At 46.3% G+C, this 24,480-nt stretch overlaps 2 protein-coding genes across 2 annotated transcripts in view; one reads left to right on the top strand and one right to left on the bottom strand.

Moving 5' to 3' along the window:
- Positions 1-1,325, bottom strand: LOC134070615 (interferon a3-like). Its single transcript, XM_062527007.1, has 5 exons — positions 1,200-1,325; positions 1,006-1,080; positions 694-843; positions 331-402; positions 1-90 (listed from the first exon to the last, which is right to left on the bottom strand). The coding sequence occupies exons 1-5, from the start codon at positions 1,323-1,325 to the stop codon at positions 1-3; spliced, it is 513 nt and encodes a 170-aa protein (XP_062382991.1).
- Positions 1,326-5,256: 3,931 nt separating this feature from the next.
- Positions 5,257-24,480, top strand: part of plekhm1 (pleckstrin homology domain containing, family M (with RUN domain) member 1) — a 37,605-nt gene continuing 18,381 nt past the window's right edge. Inside the window, exons 1-8 of the mRNA XM_062525767.1 lie at positions 5,257-5,466; positions 6,344-6,435; positions 12,375-12,628; positions 15,701-15,844; positions 16,626-17,126; positions 17,528-18,323; positions 19,971-20,145; positions 22,948-24,195. Of these exons, the coding sequence (XP_062381751.1) occupies positions 6,382-6,435; positions 12,375-12,628; positions 15,701-15,844; positions 16,626-17,126; positions 17,528-18,323; positions 19,971-20,145; positions 22,948-24,195 (3,172 nt within the window). The 5' untranslated portion in view covers positions 5,257-5,466; positions 6,344-6,381. The remainder of the gene's footprint in view (positions 5,467-6,343; positions 6,436-12,374; positions 12,629-15,700; positions 15,845-16,625; positions 17,127-17,527; positions 18,324-19,970; positions 20,146-22,947; positions 24,196-24,480) is intronic.

Raw genomic sequence — 24,480 nt, forward strand, 5'->3', positions numbered from 1 at the left:
TCAGAGGCGTGTGCTGGCCAGAAGGTCGACCTTCGTCAGGTGGCGGTGAACCTCCTTCCTGATCAGCTCCCAGGCCTGGGCCTTGTCCTCCTGAAATCACACATCACACCACTAGGCATCAATATACAGACTCTGTACTGTCATTTCTTTCTTTCTGTGTGTGTGTGTGTGTGTGTGTGTGTGTGTGTGTGCGCTCCCCCGTTCGTGTGTGTGTGTGTGTGTGTGTGTGTGTGTTTGTGTGTGTGCGCTCCCCCGTTCGTGTGTGTGTGTGAGTGTGTGTGTGTCTGTGTGTGTGTGTGTGTGTGTGTGTGTGTGTGTGTGTGTGCTCACCATTTGCAGTGTTTCACTTCTCAGTTTCCTGAAGTACAGGTGCAGTCTCTTATTCCCTTTAGTCTTATTAACCTGGAGGAGGAGGAGAGGAGCTCATGAAATCACCAGTATGTCATTCAGATGGAGTTGGAAAATTACAGTCTCATCACCATTGCTACTTGATGTGGATAAAAGCACACAACTAGTTAAATAGTTTAAACTTTAATCTTTTACCCATACAGCTCCAAAGCTGATAAGATATTATGTTTCCGTACTCATATAGTGCAGTCAGTAGTGTAGCACAACAATGGTGTTCACAGCGTAGCATATTACGCTCATGATGACATATCACATATGGAACACAGCTTATTCAGTTGTACTCACACATGACTGAGTTGCCACCAGCTGTGTGTCCAGGGTGCTCATGAAGTCCTTCAGCTTCTTCTGGTCCCAGGCCACGACGTTCAGATCCTCGTCCAGCAAGAGCGACACCTCGTCCAGCACCTGGGCTATGAACTTGATGATCCTCTCAGGCTGTGGGGACAACAGAAGTCAAGACAGACATCAGTGACCGGACAACCATCCATTCAACAGGGATAACATTCAGTAGAGTTCATTTCAGTTTTCATGAATGACAATCGATTTATTTTCAACCATCTGATTGATTAATAGTTTGTTGTTTTAGTTTATGCTTACCTGTGACTTTCTTGCAAGTCTGTAAAGCTCATCAGGGAAATTAACTCCCACGCTTTCCTCGGTTATCTTCTCACCCTGTAAAATTGTAGAATTAAAATTAGAAGGATCACAGGAGAAAATGTGTGAATTAGCATTGAAGTACTGCAATCAAACAAAATACCATAGGCCTATCAGAGATTCAAAATAACACTTACCATCTCTTCCAGCAAGGTCAAATATGTCCTGCTATACTGGGGGAATTTGTCCTGCATCCATGGACAACCTTGGGTCTGATGCAAGGCAAGCATCACAAAAGTACACAAACTGAAGAACGCCTTCATTCTGATGCTCTTGAGCAAGCTTTGTAAATAATGTGGCTATAACACAACTGAAGTGTTTACTGCTAAAACACAATATATCAGATTGTATTCTACTGTGTTGCACTGCCATGGTCTGTGTTAGTGATGGAATTTATATTCAGTATACCGAATTCAAAACTTACCTATGGAAAGCCTCGATTTCACTTTCCAGTTGGGAGCGGCAGACTAAACGTAGCCAGCAGGTGAGGGAGGCGCTTCCGGAATTCCCTGATGCTACGTCACTTGGTGCGCTCTCTGAGTAACAGCCTGTATCGGACAGCTTAAACGTGGATAATATCGGCTATGAATCAATAACGGATAAGGTACAAATATTTTGGATTTGGACATAACACATTCAAAACGAGACAAATGCAATGTTGATGCCTCCACAAATGTTCTACCATTTTATCTAATCGAATAAGAATTAGGCTTAAAAATAGCTGGTCTATGCATATTAAAACATTATTTGTGAGAAATACCCATCATGTTTAGTTTATTGTAACATCTACCCTAATTAAATTAGCTTGTCGCAAATGTCCAAGTGTGGATATCGTGCAATTTACTTTCGTTCCATTCTGGTTTGGCCAATCGTGACAGAGTTGAGGTTACAGGGTCATAGAACTCATCAGAAAAGCATCATATTTCTCAGGTAGCCCTCTGCCAGAAACCAGGATGGCGTAGGCCCACAGTACAGTACATGTTTCGGTGGTGTACGTGTCCTCAGACAGACCAGCATGTTGACTTCCGATAGCACCAAAGTCACTTAAAGTGAAAGCAGAAAACCGAAATTGAAAGTAGCTGGTTGTCATTTGGATGAGGCACATGGAATGACTTTATGTTTAATTAAGTCTACGTCATTTTATAAATAACAATAAATAAATAGGCTAAATAGTTGTTTTTGCTGGTAGGCTATCATATATAATGGCATTAGCCTATATAGGCCTGTTTTAGGAATAGTCATGTGGTGGCAGGTCATACCACAACCTCCCCTCAGTCCAATGGTATCAGGCAATTCAATTGTCTGCTTTGCTACAGTATACAATAAAGAAATACATTCATTTCTGACAGAACCAGCATTGATTTTCGATAGCCTCCGTCAACGCTGCGTGAAATAACCTGTAGGACTTCCTGAAAGTGAAAGCTGAAAGCGCGCTTTTGTCCAAAGCAGCAATACAAATAACAACGATACATACATTTAACAATAAACAATGTAAAAGTTGGTAATAGACCTAATAGCAATGTTGGTGGGATGAGTTGTCCAGTGCTCTCCGTTCCCGAGGCTATTTATTCATGTATTTATTTATCAAACAATAGTAGGCTAATTATTGTCATCAGGCCGTTGATTGAATTGACATGGTTGGAAATGATTGAATTTATTATTGATTGAATGGCCATTTTGGTTTATTTGCTGTTCTCCTTTATTTCCATTGTTTATTCTCATCAGGCTATTGATTTAATTGATATTGTTTATTATTGGTATTCTCCCTAATGTAGTCTGACCAATTTTAAAGTTGTTCACTGTTAATCGATTATTGTTCTATTGTTTTTATTTGTATGTCACTTTGGACAAAAGTGTCTGCCAAGTCCCATAACATAATACAGTAAACAACAATGTCAATTCAATCAATAGCTTCATGAAAGTAAATAGGCCTACTGTAATATACAAACCATAATGCATACAAAACACTCAATAAACTAAGTGTATGTTGAACATGATATGCCTTTAGACCCCTCTCAAAAGACCCCAAACTATGCAGGAGAGCACTGGGCAACTCATTCCACCAACATGGAACCACTAAGTAAAATGCTCTTGAATTTGACCTAGCATTTATGCATGGCTGGTCGACAGACACTCATAGGAAGACCGTGTGCGGTTGGGGATATAGGCCTAAACGGTTGGGGATATAGGCCTAAATGTTCATCATTGAATTAAGATAGCAGGGAGCAGATCTAGTCAGTGTCGCATATGCCAAAGCGCAATATTTAAATTCAATTCTGGCCACTATGGGGAGCCAGTGGACAGTGAGGAATTACATGTGTCCTCCTTGGCACTCTGTTTTATCTGCCGCTCTGGCCTAACCACCAATTTCTGACTATCCTTGAAACTGGCTTAAAACTAAATACCCAGGGGGCAAAGGGGGTTTTACAGACATGGGCTGCTGTAAAAGGTTGTCATGCAAAAATAAAATCTAGGGTGTCCCAGGATCACAACCTGGGTGGCCAACCCGGTCAATAAGCTGCTGTTTGTGTGTTATCGCCCTTTTTATGCCCCATTATAAGTCTATGGATGAATAAATTATGGGGTGAATAGGGTAACAATTTTAACAAATAGATATCCCTACAAAAATTCCTCAGATGATTATTTACATTAAGGCAATACTTTTTTGTATTGCAAGTTTTTTAAAAAATATCATGTACAAGTATGTAAATGAGGCATCATACACTTAAATGTACGCAATAGCCAAATTATCAATGTTTGGCCTGTACCTTATGGGTAAATACAGTAAGAAACAGCCTAGGCTGAGCCTAACCTATATATTTTCTAGGATCTTACACCCTGTAGATATGATTTAATATGTGCTATGACGAGTCTCACCTTCTTCCACAACATTGGACAATGCATCTCTCTATAGTATTTGCATTGTATTGTAATGCATTGATTCTCAATGAGCACCCATGTAGCTTTAGGTTAGTGTAACCCAAAATTGTCCCATGTTGACATTATTTTTTATATTCAGCATAGCCAGATCTTTCACAAAAAGTTTGTTGGGTTGATAGAGGTGCACTTTAAGCCCCCCAAGTCCAAGGCTATAAATGTATGCACATTTTGCATATTTCATTAGATAATGGTTCATCTACATGAATGTATAAAGTATTTCAGAAAACTTGCAATACAAAAAAGTATTATCTTACAGTGAGTAATCATCTGAGGATTTTTTGTGGGAATATCTATTTGTTAAAATTTTTACCCTATTCACCCCATAATATATTCGTCCATAGACTTATAATGGGGCATAAAAAGGGCGATAACACACAAACAGCAGCTTATTGACCGGGTTGGCCACCCAGGTTGTGATCCTAGGACACCCTAGATTTTATTTTTGTATGACAACCTTTTACAGCAGCCCATGTCTGATTTCCCTAAAATAGGGGGTTTTGCCCCCTGGGTAAAAACTATTTTTTTTAAAATAATAGTCCTCTTCTAGCCTATTGTATGAGCCTGTAGGCTATTATGAAAGCATAAAGCATATTGAGTTCCTCAAAATTCCACGACACATGTCAATATGCCTCATGGTGGATTGCCTCAGCACACAGGTTGAGAGCCACTGACTTTTGACATTCTAAAGTTTAGACTATACAATTACGATGATGATAAATAATTTTGATGACACTGGAGGCCTCTCATAGCCTAATTATTCAGTCCATTCAGTCTTATCCACTTCTGAAAGTTCACTTCTGTCCATATCATTCTATGAATATTTACAAATAACATTTCAAATGTGTGAAATATGCAGAACCATATTGAGAACTGCTCTGCGGCCTTTACATTCTATATTGTTTACTGTGAAATGAATGGAGTTCTAAGGCCATAGGAAGGGCGGTGGCTGAGCATGGGGCACCTGGGTTTTTCTTTCCAATTATCTCAATTTGTTGTCATGATTAAATTAAGTTCATAATCCTAAATGATTTGCCTATCACTTCAAATTCTGGGCAGTAGAAAATAGTTGAGAATAATGAACTTTGAATGACAAACAAGTATACATTTCGAACAAAACTTTGAATAAAAGTCGTGTGTTTACAGAGGGGGACCATCTGACAGGGTATCCGATCCTGCGCAAATGTTACGCAATATGTGTATTTTCCAATTAGAACATTGTGAACCATTGGAAGATTCCCAAGATGCTCCGCGGCACTTGCGGAGTAATGCAACAACTTTGGTTGTCGAGCAAGTGCTTGCTTTAGCTCGTTTTTTTACAGCTTTCTGGAGAATATTTTTAAGTGACAGCCTTGGTGTTGTCTTCAAAATGCTTAACTGGAAGGTACTTTCCCTTTGCCTGAGGAGTTGAAGTCGTTGCCGAGTATCCTTTTAAGCGTTTCAGTCACTTGCTATTATCAAAACAAGGTGAGTACTACCCAAAGGGTTGTTTGCTTGCTTGGACTCAATACAATGGTCAATGGAACGTTTATTACAACAATAGTCGTGATTATTTACATTTCACTTGAACTCATTTGAATTTACGAGCTGTGTTTTTTTCAAGCAGTTGTTGAGTCAATCCTTAGAAACAACTGCGCTGTGGCTCAAGGAAAACGAATGCTAACGATACGTAGCTGGCTGGCTGGCTGGCTGGCTAACTAGCTGAAATGTCACACGTTAGTTGACTAGCTAGCTGGGAAATAGCATACCGAATCTGGAGATGCTGCCGTCAATGTTAAAAACTGATGTCAATGTTAATAACTGATGCCATTGACATATATCGTAATATTATGTTGTATGCTGCTGATCAAGGTAGCTTTCTAAACGGGCTCTGTCGTTAACTGATAAACAAAGGTGGGACAACTACCCTACGTGCCGAAGTTACGTTAACGTAGGCTAATTGACATGATATGTTCTTTTACTGTCTATGGATATGTTAGTTACCTGTTTGTTTCTATTCCACATGTATCCATGTGAAATAGACCTACATGTATGCAATTTGGAAGTCACCGAGGCTGATGATTGCTGTCGTGTCTGCAGGCGTGACTAACGTATCTGATCCAATAGGGGAAGTCAGTCTAGTGCGGTCAGCTGTCACTTGAGCTAACGCTGCATCGCTTCCCTTTCCCTGAAGTGGCCGACCGCCAGTTGAATAGATAGCCTACCTCAGGATTTGTACATAGACCTGGCTTGCGATGCATAGAGCAGTTATTGTGAGAGCTTGACTGTGGCAACACCTTTCTCTTGCCTGTGTTGTGTAGTTTGTTGAACAGGGCCATTTGTTCTCTCTCTGATTGTGTTCCAGAGTGTCATGTGGGAGTGAGCGGTTGTTGATGAGCAGTCATGCTTGCTACCCAAACAACAGAAACGGGCCCGGACACCAAAGACGTTAAACAGGTGAGTGGTCCTTTTTTTTCCCGAGCCTCCGGTTTGTTAAGCAACTAGCCGGCACATTCTGATTAACTTGTAGGCCTACACATGTAAACCCGTTTGAAGTTGATAAACTAATTTTGTAAAGACAATGGTGATGAGTTTCGGTCCTTATCACTAAGCGAGATTAGCATAGGTATATATGTCTATGAGATTAGGTACTATGACGGCATGCCCCTGTGTAACACTGTCATTGAAGTTATCTTGAGTAGTTTAGTTGGTTTAAACTACATTATGTCCAGTGCAGAATATAACCGCTGACTGCATATCAAATGATCACAAGTGTTAAACCAATAGATCAAGGTTGGCACAAATTCCAACATAAATGCACAGCCATAAATATAGAGGACCACCAAATATAGTTATTTCCACATGGAAAAACAAGTCTTGTCTTCACAAATGTGTCAAGAAGGGGGAGGGGTCGGTGGTGATAGAGTTCACATGATGTGAGGTCAAAGAGTTCTTTTCTGGAATGTTCTGCTGTTGAAGAGAACACTGATTTTTGTGTCATCTTTTAATATATGGGGCATGCCATGCGTGTTCATGTGTTGCCTATGCTATAAAATATATGGTGAAGGGTCATAAGGCACACTTTCATAATCCAGTCACACACATTGCCAAGACTTCCCTCTTGTAACGCAAGTAACATACGCATGGCTAACATGTCAGCAAATTTATTTATACTGGCACACTCAGCTTTTTGTCTGTGTCCAGGATCACGGATTAGAACTCTTTCTTCTAATCATTTTGGAGGGACCGTTGAATCAAGAGGAGGGGTGTGTGTGTGTGTGTGTGTGTGTGTGTGTGTGTGTGTGTGTGTGTGTGTGTGTGTGTGAGAGAGGGTGTGAGTGTGTGTGTGTGAGAGAGAGAGAGAGAGAGAGAGAGAGAGAGAGAAGGACCTGAAATCCTGCACTTAATACTATGTACAACAGTATGGGATCTGTAGCATAGTTGAGCTGACACATTTGGGTTATGAATCAGGTCTGGATGACTGAGACTGATAGGAAAAATATAGGCCGACATTAATGCAAAGCCCCTGGAAGAGGTGATTCATCCATGCACTGACTAATAAACAACGCATCCCGGCATTCTGATTGTTTAACTGCAAACAGAATTGGAGCAATTGAAGCAAAACTCTCTGTAAACATTAGGACAGTCTTAGGACAACTACTTGCACTTTGTTATGAAGCTGACATATTCACTCCCAGTCCTTAGCATGATAAAGGTGTTATGTAGAGTTTTTTTTAAAAGTTGACCTAGAAATAGGAACATAATATAAAGAAACAAACATTTTGATGCATTGTCAGAAATGCCTTAGCCCTGTGTTGTCTAGAGAGTCACAGAGATCCACTGAAGTTGACATGCACACCAGTTATTGTCATCCTGACTGTCTTGTAATGCCATGTTGTACAATGTGTGCGGGGCTCCAGTCCAATCCACTTGCAACATCTTGAGACTTACAAGCTACATGTGCCTCTGTGAGAACAGGGAAATAGGATATTAGTAGGAGTACACACTAATCCTAGTCCGGTTTTCACCATACTAAACTCAATCTTTTAAGATTGAACATTAGTTTGGCGAGGCTGCACTTTGTTTCTACTGCACTTCGCGTCGCTTAAGTTTAGTTTTCGGCACGTCACCGGCCAATAGCGTGCCAGGACTAGAATATGGACGTTTCTGATTGAAGCCAAAGATTCTGGCAGTAAAAACAGCGAAAATAGATCTGCTGGTATCCAGCCTGAGCTGCCGGGCGAAATTCAAATTCCCCGGAAGTTCAGGCAGGGTTCACCCAGCCTACACTAATCCTAAATCACAAGTTAAAGGTACTGCCGGTGATTGTAATTGATTTCTGATTGATTTCTCGCTATCTGCTAGCTCTCCATTCCGTAAGTACAGTGTTGTTGTTCAGTGTTGTTCATATACAGCCTTTGTACATACAGTATACTCATATGCAGTACAGTACAGACTACGCAGTATGCTCACTTAAAAGGCATCACCATCTCAGTATACCCCCTTAAAATAGGCAAGGATAGGTATTAACATTTGGGGTTGATCACAGCATATCCACTACAGCTAATTGCTACATCACAGTATAGCCACACTACAGCTAACTAGACTACACCTGTGTTCAATTCCATCGCAGTATCTCCAAAAGGGGGTCGTGGAAGTTTGGGGAATTTGGGTAGGGGATTGAGTTCACTCTCTGGTGTTTTTGTTGGTATTTGGCTCTAATATCAACGGACGTGACAGCATCCTCCTGAATCACTGACGATACCTTTTACGGGGCAGCCGTGGTGTACTGGTTAGCGCATCGGGCTTGTAACCGGAGGGTTGCCGGTTCGATCCCCGACCAGTCCACCACGGCTGAAGTGCCCTTGAGCAAGGCACCTAACCCCTCACTGCTCCCCGAGCGTCGCTGGTTGGGCAGGCAGCTCACTGCTCTGGGTTGTGTGATTCACCTCACTGTGTGTTCACTGTGTGCTGTGTGTTCACTAATTCGGTTAAATTGGGTTAAATGCAGAGAACTGAACTTCCCTCACGGGATCAAAAAAGTATATATTCTATTCTATTCTATTCTATTCTATTCTTTAAAGGGATATTCCGCCATTTGTGGAAATACGCTCATTTTCCACCTTCCCTCGAGCAAAACAATCGATATTTACCTTGTTCCCGTTCATCCAGCCATTCTGTGAGTCTGGCGATACAACTTTTAGCTTCAGCCTAGCATAGATCATTGAATCGGATTAGACCATTAGCTTCTCGCCTGCTAGCTTCATGTTTAAAAGTGACTAATATTTCTGGTAATTTTCCCATTTAAAACGTGTGTCCTCTCAAGTTAGAAAGTGCAATAAGACCAACTGAAAATGAACCCTGCCGTTTTTCTAGGCTGATTTGACATGGAACTACATTTTCATCTGGCGTAATAATTAAGGCAACTTGCAGCTACTGGCACTACTACTGCTTGATGTCTATGGGGACTATTTTCAGATGCTGCGTACGATGTCACTGCGTCTATGGTACGTTTGCAAGTTGCCTTGATTATTACGCCAGATGAGAGTGTAGTTCCATGTCAAATCAGCCTAGAAAAACGCCAGGTTTCATTTTCAGTTGGTCTTATTGCACTTTCTAACCTGAGAGGAGACACGTTTTAAATGGGAAAATTATCAGAAATCTTAGTCACTTTTAAACATGAAGCTAGCAGGCGAGAAGCTAATGGTCTAATCCGATTCAGTGATCTATGCTAGGCTGAAGCTAAAAGTTGTATCGCCAGACTCACAGAATGGCTGGATGAATGGGAACAAGGTAAATATCGATTGTTTTGCTCGAGGGGAGGTGGAAAATGAGCGTATTTCCAAAAATGGCGGAATATCCCTTTAAGTCAGCCGAGTGCGATTTAGATTATAAGAATAGCATCATCATAACCCTCTTAAAAGAAACAGTTACAGTCCTCTCCTCTTTTCCTTTTGGGATTCTCTCTCTCTCTCTCTACCTCTCTCATTCTTTCTCTTCCCGTCTCTCTCTCTCTCTCTCTCTTCACCTCTCTTCATGTCTCTCTCTTAAGTGAAACATTACTGTGCATGAATTCTGAAGCTCACCCTTAGTTGGCTGATGCCCACTTTGGGTCTGAAATCACAGTAGTCTAGACTTGATTTTGAGTCAGGTTTTCTGTGTTTTTTGGTGAGTTATTGCAGTGTTTCTCAAACTTTTTCTGTCCATTCCCCACTTTGGAAGTGGGGAATTTTCAAGTTCCACCCGACCATCAACTCGGCAAAATCATCATAATGTTGAAAAAGATTCCATGTTGCATTTCCTGCCTTGGTCCTCTGGATCAAATGCTATTTTAATTTATATATCAGTCTTTTTAGGACTCACAATCTTTAGGATTAACAGCAACAAAAAAAATCCTGTTCTTGGCGCCCCATCTGATATCTCTATTCCCCACTTGCGGGGCCTGCCTCACACTTTTGAGAGCCACTGGACTACAGCCACCTCTCAGTATGGGGGTAGTGGTAGCATATAGTAGTAGAGGAGCTGTGGTAGCAGTATGGGGCAGTGGTAGCATATAGTAGTAGAGGAGTTGAGCTAGCAGTATGGGGCAGTGATAGCATATAGTAGTAGAGGAGCTGTGGTAGCAGTATGGGGCAGTGATAGCATATTAGTAGTAGAGGAGCTGTGCTAGCAGTGGTAGCATATAGTAGTAGAGGAGTTGAGCTGTGCTAGCAGTGGTAGCATATAGTAGTAGAGGAGCTGTGCTAGCAGTATGGGGCAGTGATAGCATATAGTAGTAGAGGAGCTGTGGTAGCAGTATGGGGCAGTGGTAGCATATAGTAGTAGAGGAGTTGAGCTGTGCTAGCAGTGGTAGCATATAGTAGTAGAGGAGCTGTGCTAGCAGTATGGGGCAGTGATAGCATATTAGTAGTAGAGGAGCTGTGCTAGAGGAGTTGCGCTAGCAGGCATCAGCCAGATAAGTTGAGGGTTAAATTCTCAATTCAGTTCTTGAGCAGGGTACTTAACTCCGAGTGGCTCTGAGTGGGCAAACTGGAATTGACGTACATAAGTGGCTTTGGATAAAATCATTAGCCAATTGAATACATTAGCGAGCGGGTGAGCATCCTGTTCTAGCATATTCCAGCAGAGCAGCACCTCTCAAGGCCAACGCCCGAGTTCAGAACTCCATTACACTCAAGCCCACTGACGCCGACCGACCGTCTGCCGCGAAAATGTGTTTCTTGAGCGTCAAAGCGATCAGATGTTGACGTCTTTAATGGCTTTAAAGCGGTCTAATGTTGACCTTCGGACTCTTGCGTTGGCCGTATAAGTGCAGATGTGTCATCATCATCAGATTAGTTAGTTGTGTGTTTTCCCTCCTTCCTCCTTGTCACACTTCCCAGGGTGATTCAGTGCTTTTGTAGAGCTGCAGAGCTCGCTGTGCCATGTTTAGCTGTGTGTGAGTTGTTCCCGTTGGGTCAGCTGAGATCAGGTGATCTGTGTGTGTGTGTTTAGTGTAGCCTGTGGCTCATATTCACACGACCAAACACACTCATTCTCCATTCTCCAAAGTCACTCATTCTCTCACCATCAACACACACACACACACACACACACACACACACACACACACACACACACACACACACACACACACACACACACACACACACACACACACACACGCACCTTTCCATGCCCCTGTTTTTGTTTTAATAAGAGAGCCACTAAGCGGGAGTGCCTTAAGCGGGAGTTTCCACAAAGCTGACCTTTTTCCTTCTTTCCACTGTGTGTGTGTGTGTTGTGTGTTGTGTGTTGTGTGTTGTGTGTTGTGTGTTGTGTGTGTGTGTGTGTGTGTGTGTGTGTGTGTGTGTGTGTTGTGTGTTGTGTGTTGTGTGTTGTGTGTTATGTGGTTTTATTACCAATTCTCCTTTTGGCGGGCATGGCGTCGAGAGGAAGTCCCCCCCCTGGGCCCCCCCCCCCCCTACAGTGCCATGTCCACACTCCTGTGTGTTCCCCAGCGTGACTTTAGCCTGAGTGGCCCAGTGGGGAGGAGAGGCAGAAACTAGTTGATTTGTCTTGGTGACAGTGTGTCATCCTACAGCGCACTCAAGGTCTCTGTCTCCCAAGTCCTGACCGATGCAGAGATTTATAACTTTGTAGCGTATGTGTACACGTTGGGTGTTTGTAGCTTGGCTTGGCTCGGCTCACACCAGATCGTAGCCTATGTGTACATGTTTGGTGTTTGTTGCTTGGCTAGGCTCACACCAGATTCAATGGAACAGCTCTGAAGTATCTTGCTCCACCCTTAATGATCTTTGGTCTCACTTTCACTTTGAGTCGTCATGGTGAATTTCTCTTCCTGTTTCCTGTTTCCCTCCTCCTCATGTGTGCTCCCCCTCTGCTGACCCCTGCAGTGGATCAAGGAGAAGATCGCCCAGACCATCAAGGCCCTGCAGAAGCGCTACGTGGCGTCGGACACGGCGGTGACCAGCGAGGATGCCGAGGCCAACCTGCTGTGCTGCGCACTCGAGGCCGTCTTCATCCACGGCATCAAGGGCAAGCACGTCAAGTCGGAGGTCGGGGGTCGCGGGAGGAAAGGCGGCGGCGGCAGGGGCGGTGCCCTCCCCCAGCCGGACTTCTGGGGGCTGCTCAAGTCTGTCACTCACAGGTAGGTCAAAGGTCAAAGGTCACAGCTCACAATCCCTGTTCAATCCATAGACAGTAAAAGATATGGACAGAGCTATCACGTAGACGTCATGAGGTCCAAGAATGTTATGAATATGAATAGGCTTTGCAATTATGGCCTCATGTCACCTGGCGCAAGGAATTGTGGGACATCGCTATCATTTTACTGCTTCAGTGAACCGTATTTGGAAGAAGCATTGAAGCACCTTTCCTAAGCATGTAGAGAATTCGAACAGCTCTCAATCGCTAATTATTTCTGGGTCATTTACAGTACTGTTGATTTAGTGAGCGCCCTCCCCATCAAATAATAATGATGATAAAAAGATTTACATTACATTACATTACATTACATTTAATTTGGCTGACACTTTTTAACCAAAGCGACTTCCATTTACTTCCATTGGAACCTTCTAAAGATAAAAAAAACAAACCAATGATGCACTCTATCATTCTAACGATGATGCATTCTATCAGTTCACATGTCCGCTTACTTTGCACTCTGTCACTACTTTGTGACAGTGACTCAGCTAGAGGAATAATTCAATACTGTGTGTGTGTGTGTGTGTGTGTGTGTGTGAGAGAGAGAGAGTCAGACAGTGGCTAAGGAGGTGGAGGAGTTGTTCAGTAATTCAAATGTACAGTCCAGCGGTGGCACCAAATCATACCAGGCTCCCAAAGGACTTGACTGTTGTTGAAATTTCCTTGTCTGAGCAAGACCCCAAACCCAACGTCTGTTGGCTAGCAGTAGTTTGCTTGCTAGCTGTAGCCTAATGCCATGAGGGAATCCCCTTGGTGCTAGCTGCCACCGACTGAACCGTGACGTCCTCACACAGCGTGCAGCCAGCAGCCAGCCAAATGCCGGCGCTACCATCCGAGATATAGTCTTAGTCTTAGTCTTAAGACGAAAATGCTTTTTTAGTTTTAGTCACATTTTAGTCATTGTTTTCCTTCATAGTTTTAGTCGAAAAGTCCTTATACTTTAGTTATCTTTAGTTATCTTGCCACTACTCTCCGTGTCACTGTCGTTAGCCTACTTGCTTTGTGGTGTATTCCTGGTTCACTGTTCATAATGTTACACACACAGAGAGATAGACAGACAGACAGACAGACAGACAGACAGACAGACAGACAGACAGACAGACAGACAGACAGACAGACAGACAGACAGACAGACAGACAGACAGACAGACACACACACACACACACACAGAGAGACACAGACACAGACACAGACACACACACTCACACTCACACACACAGACAGACAGACAGACAGACAGACAGACAGACAGACAGACAGACAGACAGACAGACAGACAGACAGACAGACAGACAGACAGACAGACAGACAGACAGACAGACAGACAGACAGACACAGACACTCACACTCACAGATATAGACAGACAGACAGACAGAAACACACACACGCTCATTCCACTGGAGCACCATGTAAAGGTGGGCTTCCTCTCGCAAGGCTTAGCTGACGTGACATGGCCATGGACGAGACAGAAGGCCAGGGCTCACATCCCTCCCCCCCTTTATGGAGTCAGTTACAGTACAGAAACAGGAAGCTATAGAGTTGAAGAAAGCACAGTCAGCAAGTCGGCAACACTACAGACTTGCTCTACTCCGAGTTATAGTGCTGCAGTGTTTCAGTTATTAGCAAAGATCTATATCTGCCTGTTTGCTTTCAGATAGAAAGGGCACAACGTTAATATGATTGTAAGAATGGACAGTCATTGATTGGAGACGTTGGCCAGACGTTCTTCAAGCATTTTTTCCCCCTCTCTTTTCCGACACCACAACTGGATGGACTGAATTCCAGAATTCATTCCTTTGGTTTTATGTTGTGAACTTTGAACCAGACAGGCGTCTGCTGCCTAACTGTCTTTGACCTTTGACCTGTTCTGAGCTCTTGGGTTGACGACGGGTCTAGAGAACACTTCTCTTTCATCTGCGCCTCTTTTAAGTGGGATCAGTCCCCTTGATACTAATACATATCGACAGGAGGGCTCAGCGTTAACTTTTAAACGTGGTTAAAGTGGTTAAGGACCGTGCTGGAAATAATAATTTGACTTTAGCATGTCATCCTTTGGATGGATTACTGTCTTGTTGTCCTGATCGAGAAGTCAATCAACCAATCTTAGCTTGGCAACCAGGCATGAGGTTTTGGTTGCCACTTGTATCAATTTGGTAGCTTGTATCAATGGTCACATTGGCATCCTCTGCTGATGTTGTTATGGTGATAGTTGGGTAAACCTCAGTGGAATGCTTCCTCCCAGAGGGGCGATTCCAGGTAAAAACCAGTTTGACCACTTCGTGAGGTAGTGTTATTTTTTGTTCGTCAGGGAAGTACCAGCGGGCATTGTCCTGACCGATCGGGTAGCGTCAGTGGAAACTACCCAGAAACCTATGCCCACGGCACGTTCTGTTATATTTGTTTTCGCTCTGTATGTTAGCTCTATGTTGTACAAACACCAGTTGATTAAGTCTTACGCATTAATCAGTATACTTATTATGGTTGATTTAACATGCACGTTTGTATGAATGAATATTCTCTAGAATGAATGAGTAAAGCATTTTTGATTAACTATAATGTCAAATTCAGATTTGATTTTAAGGTTAACTGTATTAATGATTTAATTGTCGTGGTTTTGCTGAATCTCCTCTTAGAGAATGAAATGTGTTGTGATGGTCTCATTCAGGGCTCAAAGGGCTCACACAATAATGTTTCATCACTGAGTGGCTGGTGAATTCCACCATTTATCTGTCTGCTGGTAGATATTCTCGTTTGAAAAAGTTAACTTTGAACCCTTTTTTCATTTAAGCAGTAGCGTAATTTCCCAGCTAACTAATAGCCACAGCTTAATACGTTGATTTAGCAAAGTTCTTCAGCTATGCGTTCAATACACGGGGGCATTTAATATGGCATTAATATGTCTTCTTTGTTTCCTTTAACTTGCATAAAACACTGTCCTGCAGCTTAAACACAATGCGGCTAATACACAGGAAATGACTGCAGTAGTAATCCTTGGTTCCTGTGTGTCTCTGCAGAGATGTGATCCTGGAGCTGGAGGGGCTGAGCTTCATCAGTTCTGGCGTGGGCCGGTGCCGGGCCTGGGTCCGCCTGGCGCTCAACGACGGCCTGCTGGAATGCTACCTGCTCTCCCTGCTGAGGGAGAACTCCAAGCTCGCCGGGTACGTAACGCACACTCGGGGAATTATGGGTAGTTAGTTATGATATGGCTCCTCTCCCTGCTGAGGGAGAACTCCAAGCCTGCCGGGTACGTAAACGCACACTCTGGGAATTATGGGTCGTTATGATATGGCTCCTCTCCCTGCAGAGAGAGGACTCCAAGCTCGCCGGGTACGTAACGCACACTCGGGGAATTATGGGTCGTTATGATATGGCTCCTCTTCCTGCAGAGAGAGGACTCCAAGCTCGCCGGGTACGTAACACACACTCGGGGAATTATGGGTAGTTAGTTATGATACGGCTCCTCTTCCTGCAGAGAGAGGACTCCAAGCTCGCCGGGTACGTAACGCACACTCGGGGAATTATGGGTAGTTATGATATGGCTCCTCTCCCTGCAGAGAGAGGACTCCAAGCTAAGGTTCCTAGGGAAAAGGATGCTTCTTCAGTCAATGCAGCTTCAATCTTTATTCTAATAAAAAAACTAAAAAAGCACTCAGGGAGCGCAGACCTCCACCTGTATTGTTCTTCCTAGGTTGTCATACATTTGAACCTAAACTATTCAGATCGCCACCACGTGGCCATACCATGGCATTACACCACTAAGGGAAAAACATAAACGGCTCCGGAATCCCGACGGTTTTCCGGATCACTCCCAAAATGTAATCGTTTCTTCCTTGGGTCATTTCTGACCTTCCCTGACAATTTCATTGAAATCCAATCATCACTTTTTGAGTTATCTTGCCAACAGACATGTGAATGTGAATGTGTTGTTGTTGTTCCCAGGTATTACCAGCAGGGTGCGCTGCTGCTGGACGCTGAGGACCGCGAGGTGCTGCTGAGCCTCCTCCAGGGCCTGGCGTCGCTCTCCTTCCAGCTCTCCTACAAGTCGGCCGTGCTCAACGAGTGGACCGTCACGCCGCTGGCGCTCGCCGGGCTCTGCCCTCCGCCCGCCGCCATCGACCAGACGCCCCACGCCAACGCCCACGCCAACTCCAACTCCGCCAGCAGCAACGGCAAGCGCAAGGAATCCTGGGACACGGCCTCGCAGTCGTCGGGGGGCTCCGACGTGGCGGTGGGGGTGGGGGTGGTGTCGGCGGGACGCGGAGGAGGCGGGGGGGTGACCGGGGAAGGCGTGGCGGAGATGAGGTCATCGAACTTGAGTCTGGACACCACGGGCTCGTCGCAGCTGTCGTCCAGCCTGAGCTCGGACAGCCTCCTGCAGGGGTGCCCGGAGAGGGACTCGTGGGAGATCGGCCACGCCGACGCTAAGAAGCCTTACAGAGAGTGAGTGTGTGTGTGTGTGTGTCTGGCTGGGTGGATAGTGAAATGTACAGATCAGTGATTTATGTGTTTGTGTGTGTTTGTAAAAATAGTATATGAAGAGACCAGGAATGTATGAGTGAAGAGTATAGGGTTGTGTGTGTGTGTGTGTGTGTGTGTGTGTGTGTGTGTGTGTGTGTGTGTGTGTGTGTGTGTGTGTGTGTGTGTGTGTGTGTGTGTGTGTGTGTGTGTGTGTGTGTGTGTGTGTGTGTGTGTGTGTGTGTGTGTGTGTGTGTGTGTGTGTGTGTGTGTGTGTGTGTGTGTGTGTGTGTGTGTGTGTGTGTGAGTGTGGGTTTACTGGTTTGTGTGCATATCTGTCTAAATCGGTTCTCTCCTGTCTGTGTGTGTGTGTGTGTGTGTGACAGAGAGAGCACGACGTCCAGTCAGGACTCCATGAGAGAAGACTCCTACATCTCCGGCCTCACCGGCGACCATCTGTCTGAGAGCACGGCCTTCAGCAGCCTGGACAACGACACACACACACACACACACACCCCCGCTACCGACACACACCTCCCGTCGTCTCCTCACACCCACACACCGGACCCCGACTCCCACCTCACACACACCCTCAACACACACCTGACGCCGATGCCCACGGCCGCCGACGATCACAGCACACACACACACATTCGCGACGTCGTGTCGGTCACTGACACTTCAGCGGAAGATGTGTATTTTACACACACCCCGGCCAGGGACACACACCAGTCGCCCTTGGATAGCAAGGACGCTCCGCTCTCCTCGACCCCCGCAAGTGACCCCTGCGTCAAAGACGCACACCTCGGGCAGACTTCAGCGGCCGACGCGCAGGTCGCGCACACACACGCGCACGGCACGGACGCAGCCACCGCACACACGCCTACCGCCGGCTACGCATACCTGCAGGTGGAGCGAAGCACTTTAACGGACACGGAGGTGGAGGTTCTGAGACCGATCAAGCGCGACAGGAGCCCGATGCGACGGAAGCGTTCCCCCGAGGCTGCGGCGACGACTCCCACCCCAGCGGAATCTGCCGTTACCACAGCGACGACCTCTGACCCCGAAAAGGACGCGGAGAAGCCCGATGCGCCCACGGCGCCATCCCCTAGCCCAGCAGAGCCAGCGGTGTTTCCACGGCGATCAGGAAGCACCATGAGCAGGCGTAGATCAACAGATATGGTGAGGGGGACAAACTTGCTGTGTGTTGCTTGGGCAAACTCTTGGGGTGTGCAGGGATTAAAGTTTTCCGGCACCGTGCCGGAATTCCGGCGTGCGGCCATTGACTGCGTTCATTTTTTAAAATATTATTTATTTGTTAACGCTATTGAAAAACACGCAGCATTCGTTAAGCTGAATTTCCTTTCCCTGCTCTCCCTCTCTGTCACTCACGCGTCACGCACCCTTCACACTCACACACACACACACTCAGACACAGACTCCCCTTCGTGCACACCGCGTCTGTCTCCATAACGAGATCATCCCTGGAAGCGCGGTCGCACTAATGCACCTGACGCTGCGGGTGGAAGCATATAAGTTCTTCCGCAAATTTTGTAGACTATGCGTGCAACTTTACCAAACCGTATAGAAGTCAACGAATTCTCCTTGGCCCGCTCTCGTGGGCACTCAATGGACACCCGCCCCTCGACATGCACATTTAATCCAAACAAAACATTCACAATCGTGAGCGCAATGACGCACATAAAACGACTAGCTGAATTATTGTTAAATACGGTTAGCATCATTAGTAGGCTATGCTGCAGTGATTAAAACTCTGCATTCAAGTTGACTGACCATCTCAATACCAATGTTTTTCAACTCCAAGATTTAAAGGGCCTGTCCCAAGGAGAAAAAGTATGAGCTTACCTTGAAACTTAAACACACGTGGGGACACTGAACAGTCCAACCAGCTAGAGTATGATAAACTAGCCAACTATGCTACTTTGTTTACAATATTTTGAGGCGTCAATCAAACAGCTGAATGTAAGAGGTGGAGTTGTAATATGAATAGCAGGCTATAAGCTGCATAAAGTTTGCTATTATGAATATCAGAAATGTCAGTATACAGAATGTATAAATAATTACATGTGTGTGTGTGTGTGTGTGTGAATGTGTGCTTTACATCTTGTTAAAAAATCATTTAATAAATAAATTCACATTATGTGAAAGCAAAGTGATAAAAAAGTCAGAGGCGACCACCACACATTGCCTTCTAATCTGTGGGAATGGGAACACTGTTATTACTCTTTAGGAAGAGAATCATTGTCTTTTTTTGAATACCTTAACTTAAATGGTTGCAACTAAATCTTATTCTTCAAATGCCTGCCTTCCAATTTCACATATCCTGACAACATGATACCTTATGATTGTAGGTCAATTTGTAACCTGTCAAAGACAAAGATTAGCAGCAAAACTTGATATAAAAATAAATCCTAAATGCTACATGTAGCATATTATAGTGTGTTGGACTACTATTGCCACCTATTGGCCTTTCTTGGGGTCCAACATCACAAACAAGGCCTGTGTCGTGTGCAAACACTCCAAGAAGTAAACCGGTTTCCAATCGATCGACCAACATAGTGTCGTATAGAGTCGCATGCACGAGTCTAAAAAAGTTCAGGCTCAGGATTTTTTTTTGCTTTAATCCCTGGGTGTGTGTGTGTGTGTGTGAGAGTAGGGGGGGAGGGGGGGGGGGGTCTGCAGTGACGCTTTTTGTTAGAGAACTTTGAACTGAAGTTTAGCTAAGTTTGTACAGTACAGTTGAGGTTTCAGCCCAGAATGCCCTCTTCTTGACCTTCAACTGACCCCTAATCCTGTTCTCTTTCCCAGGGCCCCACTTCATGGATCTCGGAGGATGACTTCTACAAACCGGAGACGGACGAGTACGGCAGTCTGACGGATCAGCCCACCTTTGGCGCGCCGCTGACCAACGGCTCTCTGTCCCCGCCGCCAGAACCGGAAACCCCCCAGGTGGCCCCCAGCGTGGTCCACCGCAGACATAAAGGTGAGGGGGGTGTGTGTGTGTGTGTGAGAGAGAGAGAGAGAGAGAGAGAGAGACTGTTTTCAGTCCACCGCAGACAGATAGGTGAGAGAGAGTGTGTGTTTGAGTGTTTTTTTTTTCAGACTGTTACAAGTCTACCGCAGACTAATGAGGTGAGGAGAGGAGATTGTGTGTGTTTGTGTGTGTGTGTGTGTGTGTGTGTGTGTGTGTGTATGTGTGTGTGTTTTTGGCCATTTAGGCTGTTAGGCTGTGTTGGCCTGAGGACTGTTACATCAGTGTGTGTGTGGGTGTGTCCGCGTACGTTTGCCTGTCTGTATTTCTCCAGGTCATTAGGTCAGAGACATAATGTTTTATTGCCCATCATGAAAAGCCACAGCTGAATGTTTACTGACTGTAATACAGTACGAGACACAGGGCTTAGACTAGCCTTGTGTTTACTCAGTGCTGCCTATAGACCAAGTGTCTATCAGTGGAGTGGACTTTGGCCCTGGCCCTGACCCGGTCCTGACCCGGCCCTGCCCTGTCTCTCCATGTGACCCAGACACCGTTTGCTACAGTTTCGCACTCACATGAGTGAAAGGCACTTGGGAAATGCTCAGCTGACAACACTGTAGCTGCACTCTCCACACACCGTAGCTCCTAAACTTTAATAAACACTTCATAAACTTTTGATAATAACATCTCTTTTGTTTTTTACGTCATCGTAGACCTTGTCCTGCACCGGGCCTAGTAATAGATGGGATGTCCCCACCACCGTAGCTCCTAAACTTTAATAAACACTTTATAAACTTTTAATAATTACATCTTTTGTTTTTTACGTCATCGTATACCTTGTCCTGCACCGGGCCTAGTGATCGATGGGATGTCCCAGCACCGTAGCTCCTAAACTGTAATAAAACATTACAAACTTTTGATAGTAACATCTTCTGTTTTTCACGTCATCGTATACCTTGTCCTGCACCAGGCCTAGAGATAGAATGGATGTCCCCACACTGTACTGTTGCTCTTAGATTTTAATAAAACATTAATCTCTTTTGTTTCACTTCATCGTATGCCTTGTCCTGCATTGGGTCTATAGATCGGTGGGATGGGCTCACAACCACTTTATGCAGCGAGACCCCAAAGGTGGTTAGCCTGGTGAAACCTTTGGCAATGCAGTAGCACTTTTAGCACATCTTCTAGTTTTGTGCTGTGTGCTAACACTGTTAGCTGTGTGCTTTAGGCTAACACTGTTAGCTTTGTGCTGTAGGCTAACACCGTTAGCTTTGTGCTTTAGGCTAACACTGTTAGCTTTGTGCTGTAGGCTAACACCGTTAGCTTTGTGCTGTAGGCTAACACCAATAGCTTTGTGCTGTAGGCTAACACCGTTAGCTTTGTGCTGTAGGCTAACACTGTTCTTAAACATGGACTGTGTCTCAAACTGCCTACTGTACTTGCACACTTCAAATACTTAGTTTAAGTATGTGCAGATATTGTGCCAATACTAACCATAGAGTAAGTGGGCCCAATGCAAGAAAGTGCTCAGTGGACACTAGCAGCATACTGACGGAAGTATGTGGTCTGAGACACAGCCCCTTTGGTTTCATCAGGTCCCTTTCCACAGGTGCATTAATCAAGCACCATGCAGATGCAGTCTGCATTCATAATCTAGGTGCTTGATTTTTTTTTACACTTGTGGAAAGGGACCTGATGAAACCCATGAATACCTAGAAGTGCTATTACGGCTATAACCACAACCGTGATAGCAGCATTAACTGCAGCAATAACAGTTATTTATGATGTTTAGCTTGCTACTTTTGAAAATGTGTGGTCACTTTGCTTAACCAAGAAAAGAGAAGTCATTCTATTCATACACGTGGCAGAAGATAAGTTGATATCTTCCTGTTAGTGCTGAGGCTTCAGAGTGTTTGTCTTTTCCTGTTATCAAGTCAGGCGACTGCCAGAGAGGAAGTGGTGTGTGTGTGTGTGTGTGTGTGTGTGTGTGTGTGTGTGTGTGTGTGTGTGTGTGTGTGTGTGTGTGTGTGTGTGTGTGTGTGTGTGTGTGTGTGTGTGTGTGTGTGTCATGCTCTTCTATTATTTCTTGTGACTCTGGTCTCAGGTCCTCTGGAGTCACACACACACACACACACACACACACACACACACACACACACACACACACAATGCAGGCCAGGACAGAATGGGCCAAAGAGTAGACCAGAGTTTGCAGAGGAGTCTTAATAGTTACAGCAGTCAGTGTCCCAGCACCATGTTCTATCACCCCTATCACTGCTAATGTTAGCTTGATAGCTTATTACATTAAACTGTTGATGTATAAAAAGCGGATATAATCCCTGCCACGCCTCAAGTGGGTCATTATTGAATACAGAGTTAACGGTCATCTGCCTATAACAAATACGTCTCCCTCTCTTCCTCTCCGTCTCTCTCTCTCTCTCTTCCCCTTCCTCTCTCTCTCTCCTCCCCTTCCTCTCTCTCTCCTCTCTCCTCTCTTCCCCTTCCTCTCTCTTTCTCTCTCTTCTCCTCTCTCTTCCCCTTCCTCTCTCTTTTTTTCTCTCTCTCTTTTCTTTCTCTGTCTTTTCTCTCTCTCTCTCTCTCTCTCTCTCTCTCTCTCTCTTCCCCTTCCTCTCTCTCTCCTCCCCTTCCTCTCTCTCTCCTCTCTCCTCTCTTCCCCTTCCTCTCTCTTTCTCTCTCTTCTCCTCTCTCTTCCCCTTCCTCTCTCTTTCTCTCTCTTCTCCTCTCTCTCTCTCCCTCCCTCTCTCCCTCTCTCCCTCTCTCTCCCCCTCTCCCCCCCTCTCCCCCCCCCAGGTCTGTCCAACCCGTTCCGTGGGCTGCTGAAGCTGGGTGTTCTGGAGAAGCGCAGCGCGGTGGGCATGTGGTGGGAGCACCACTGCGAGCTCTCGCCCTTCGAGCTGCGCCTCTACCTGGACCCCGAGGAGCGCGCCGCCTGCGACAACTCCTCCCTGCTGCGCTGCGAGGAGGCCCGTCTCCACGGCGACGGCGAGGGCGGGCGCTTCGTGCTGGCCTTCGCCGGCGGCAAGCGGCTGCACCTGCGGGCGGGGACGCGCGGCGAGGCCGAGGACTGGGTGGAGCGCGTGCAGGAGGCCGTGGCCAAGATCCGCCCGGCGACCGCCGCCGCCCGCCTCCGCCACCAGCAGCAGCAGCAGCGCCACGGCAACCGGAGCCCCAACGACGACGACGAGTGGGAAGTGCTCCGCGCGTCCGGGAGGCACTCGGACGGCGAGACGCCCACCAACACGACCACCACCACGCCGTCATCGTCCTCGACGCCCGCGTCCACCCCGGCGAGTCCGGAACACGCCGCCCGGGGACCCCTGGCCCCCACGCCCGCCCCTCCTCCTCCTCCTCCGCAACCGCTCGCTCTGGACTGGGCGCGACCCGCCGACCCGGAACCGGACGCCATCAAAGAGGCCGTGGTGTACCAGCTGGTGCCCTCGCTCTCGCCCTTCCCCCCCCAGACGGAGGACTGGACGCAGCTGCTCCTCTCGCTGTCCCTGGAGGCGCTGAGCGGCTTCCGTTGGCACGCCGACCACGCGGCGTCCAGCCCCGACGACGACAGCGATGCAGACGGAGGTGACGGAGGAGGAGGAGGAGGAGGAGGAGGAGGAAGTGGTCACAAGGCGCCGCTATTCCGCCACGCCATCCAGACGGTGCGCGACGTGGTGCCGGACGCGGCCCGAGGCGGGCCCGAGTTCTTCAAGGTCGTGACCTCCGGCGGGGTGACCTTGACCCTGCGGGCGGAGAGCGGCGAGGAGGCGCGCGCCTGGAGGGGGCTGATCCGCGGAGCGCTGGACTCCTACCTCGACACCGATGAGGAGGAGGAAGTGATGACGGCGGAGGGGGCGGGAGGAGGAGGAGGAGGAGTGGGAGGAGCTAGCGGCGGCGGCATCAGCGCTGTGGGGGCGTGGCTTGCGCAGGGAAGCGTGCAGCGATTGGTCCAGCACCGGCTGAAGGGCGACGCGGCAGGGTTGCTGCCACACCTGGGCACCGTGCCGACCGAGAGAGGGCTGGACGCCCAGAGCTTCAGATGCGCAGGTGTGTGTGTGTGTGTGTGTGTGTGTGTGTGTGTGCGTGCTCTCTAGATAAGAGCATGTGTGTATGTGTTTGTGTTCTGTTCTCTAGATAAGTGTGTGTTTGTGCGTGTGTGTATGTATGGGTTCTCTCTTTTGTGTGTGTGTTTGTGTGTGTCTATGTATGTATGTACTGTACTGTATATGTATGCGTATGTGTGCGTGTGTCTATGCTGACTCCTCTTCTGTGTGTGTGTGTGTATGTGTGTGTTTGTGTGCGTGCGTGGATGTGTCTATGTATGTATGTGTG

The sequence above is a fragment of the Sardina pilchardus genome, chromosome 22, assembly GCF_963854185.1.
Source record: "Sardina pilchardus chromosome 22, fSarPil1.1, whole genome shotgun sequence".
Taxonomy (NCBI): domain Eukaryota; kingdom Metazoa; phylum Chordata; class Actinopteri; order Clupeiformes; family Clupeidae; genus Sardina; species Sardina pilchardus.

Coding starts and splice junctions, on each gene's coding strand:
- LOC134070615 (XM_062527007.1), bottom strand. CDS start 1,325: ATGAAGGCGTTCTTCAGTTTGTGTACTTTTGTGATGCTTGCCTTGCAT. Junction 1,081..1,199: donor TGACCTTGCTGGAAGAGATG/GTAAGTGTTATT, acceptor ACAATTTTACAG/GGTGAGAAGATAACCGAGGA. Junction 91..330: donor GAAGTGAAACACTGCAAATG/GTGAGCACACAC, acceptor GTGTGATTTCAG/GAGGACAAGGCCCAGGCCTG.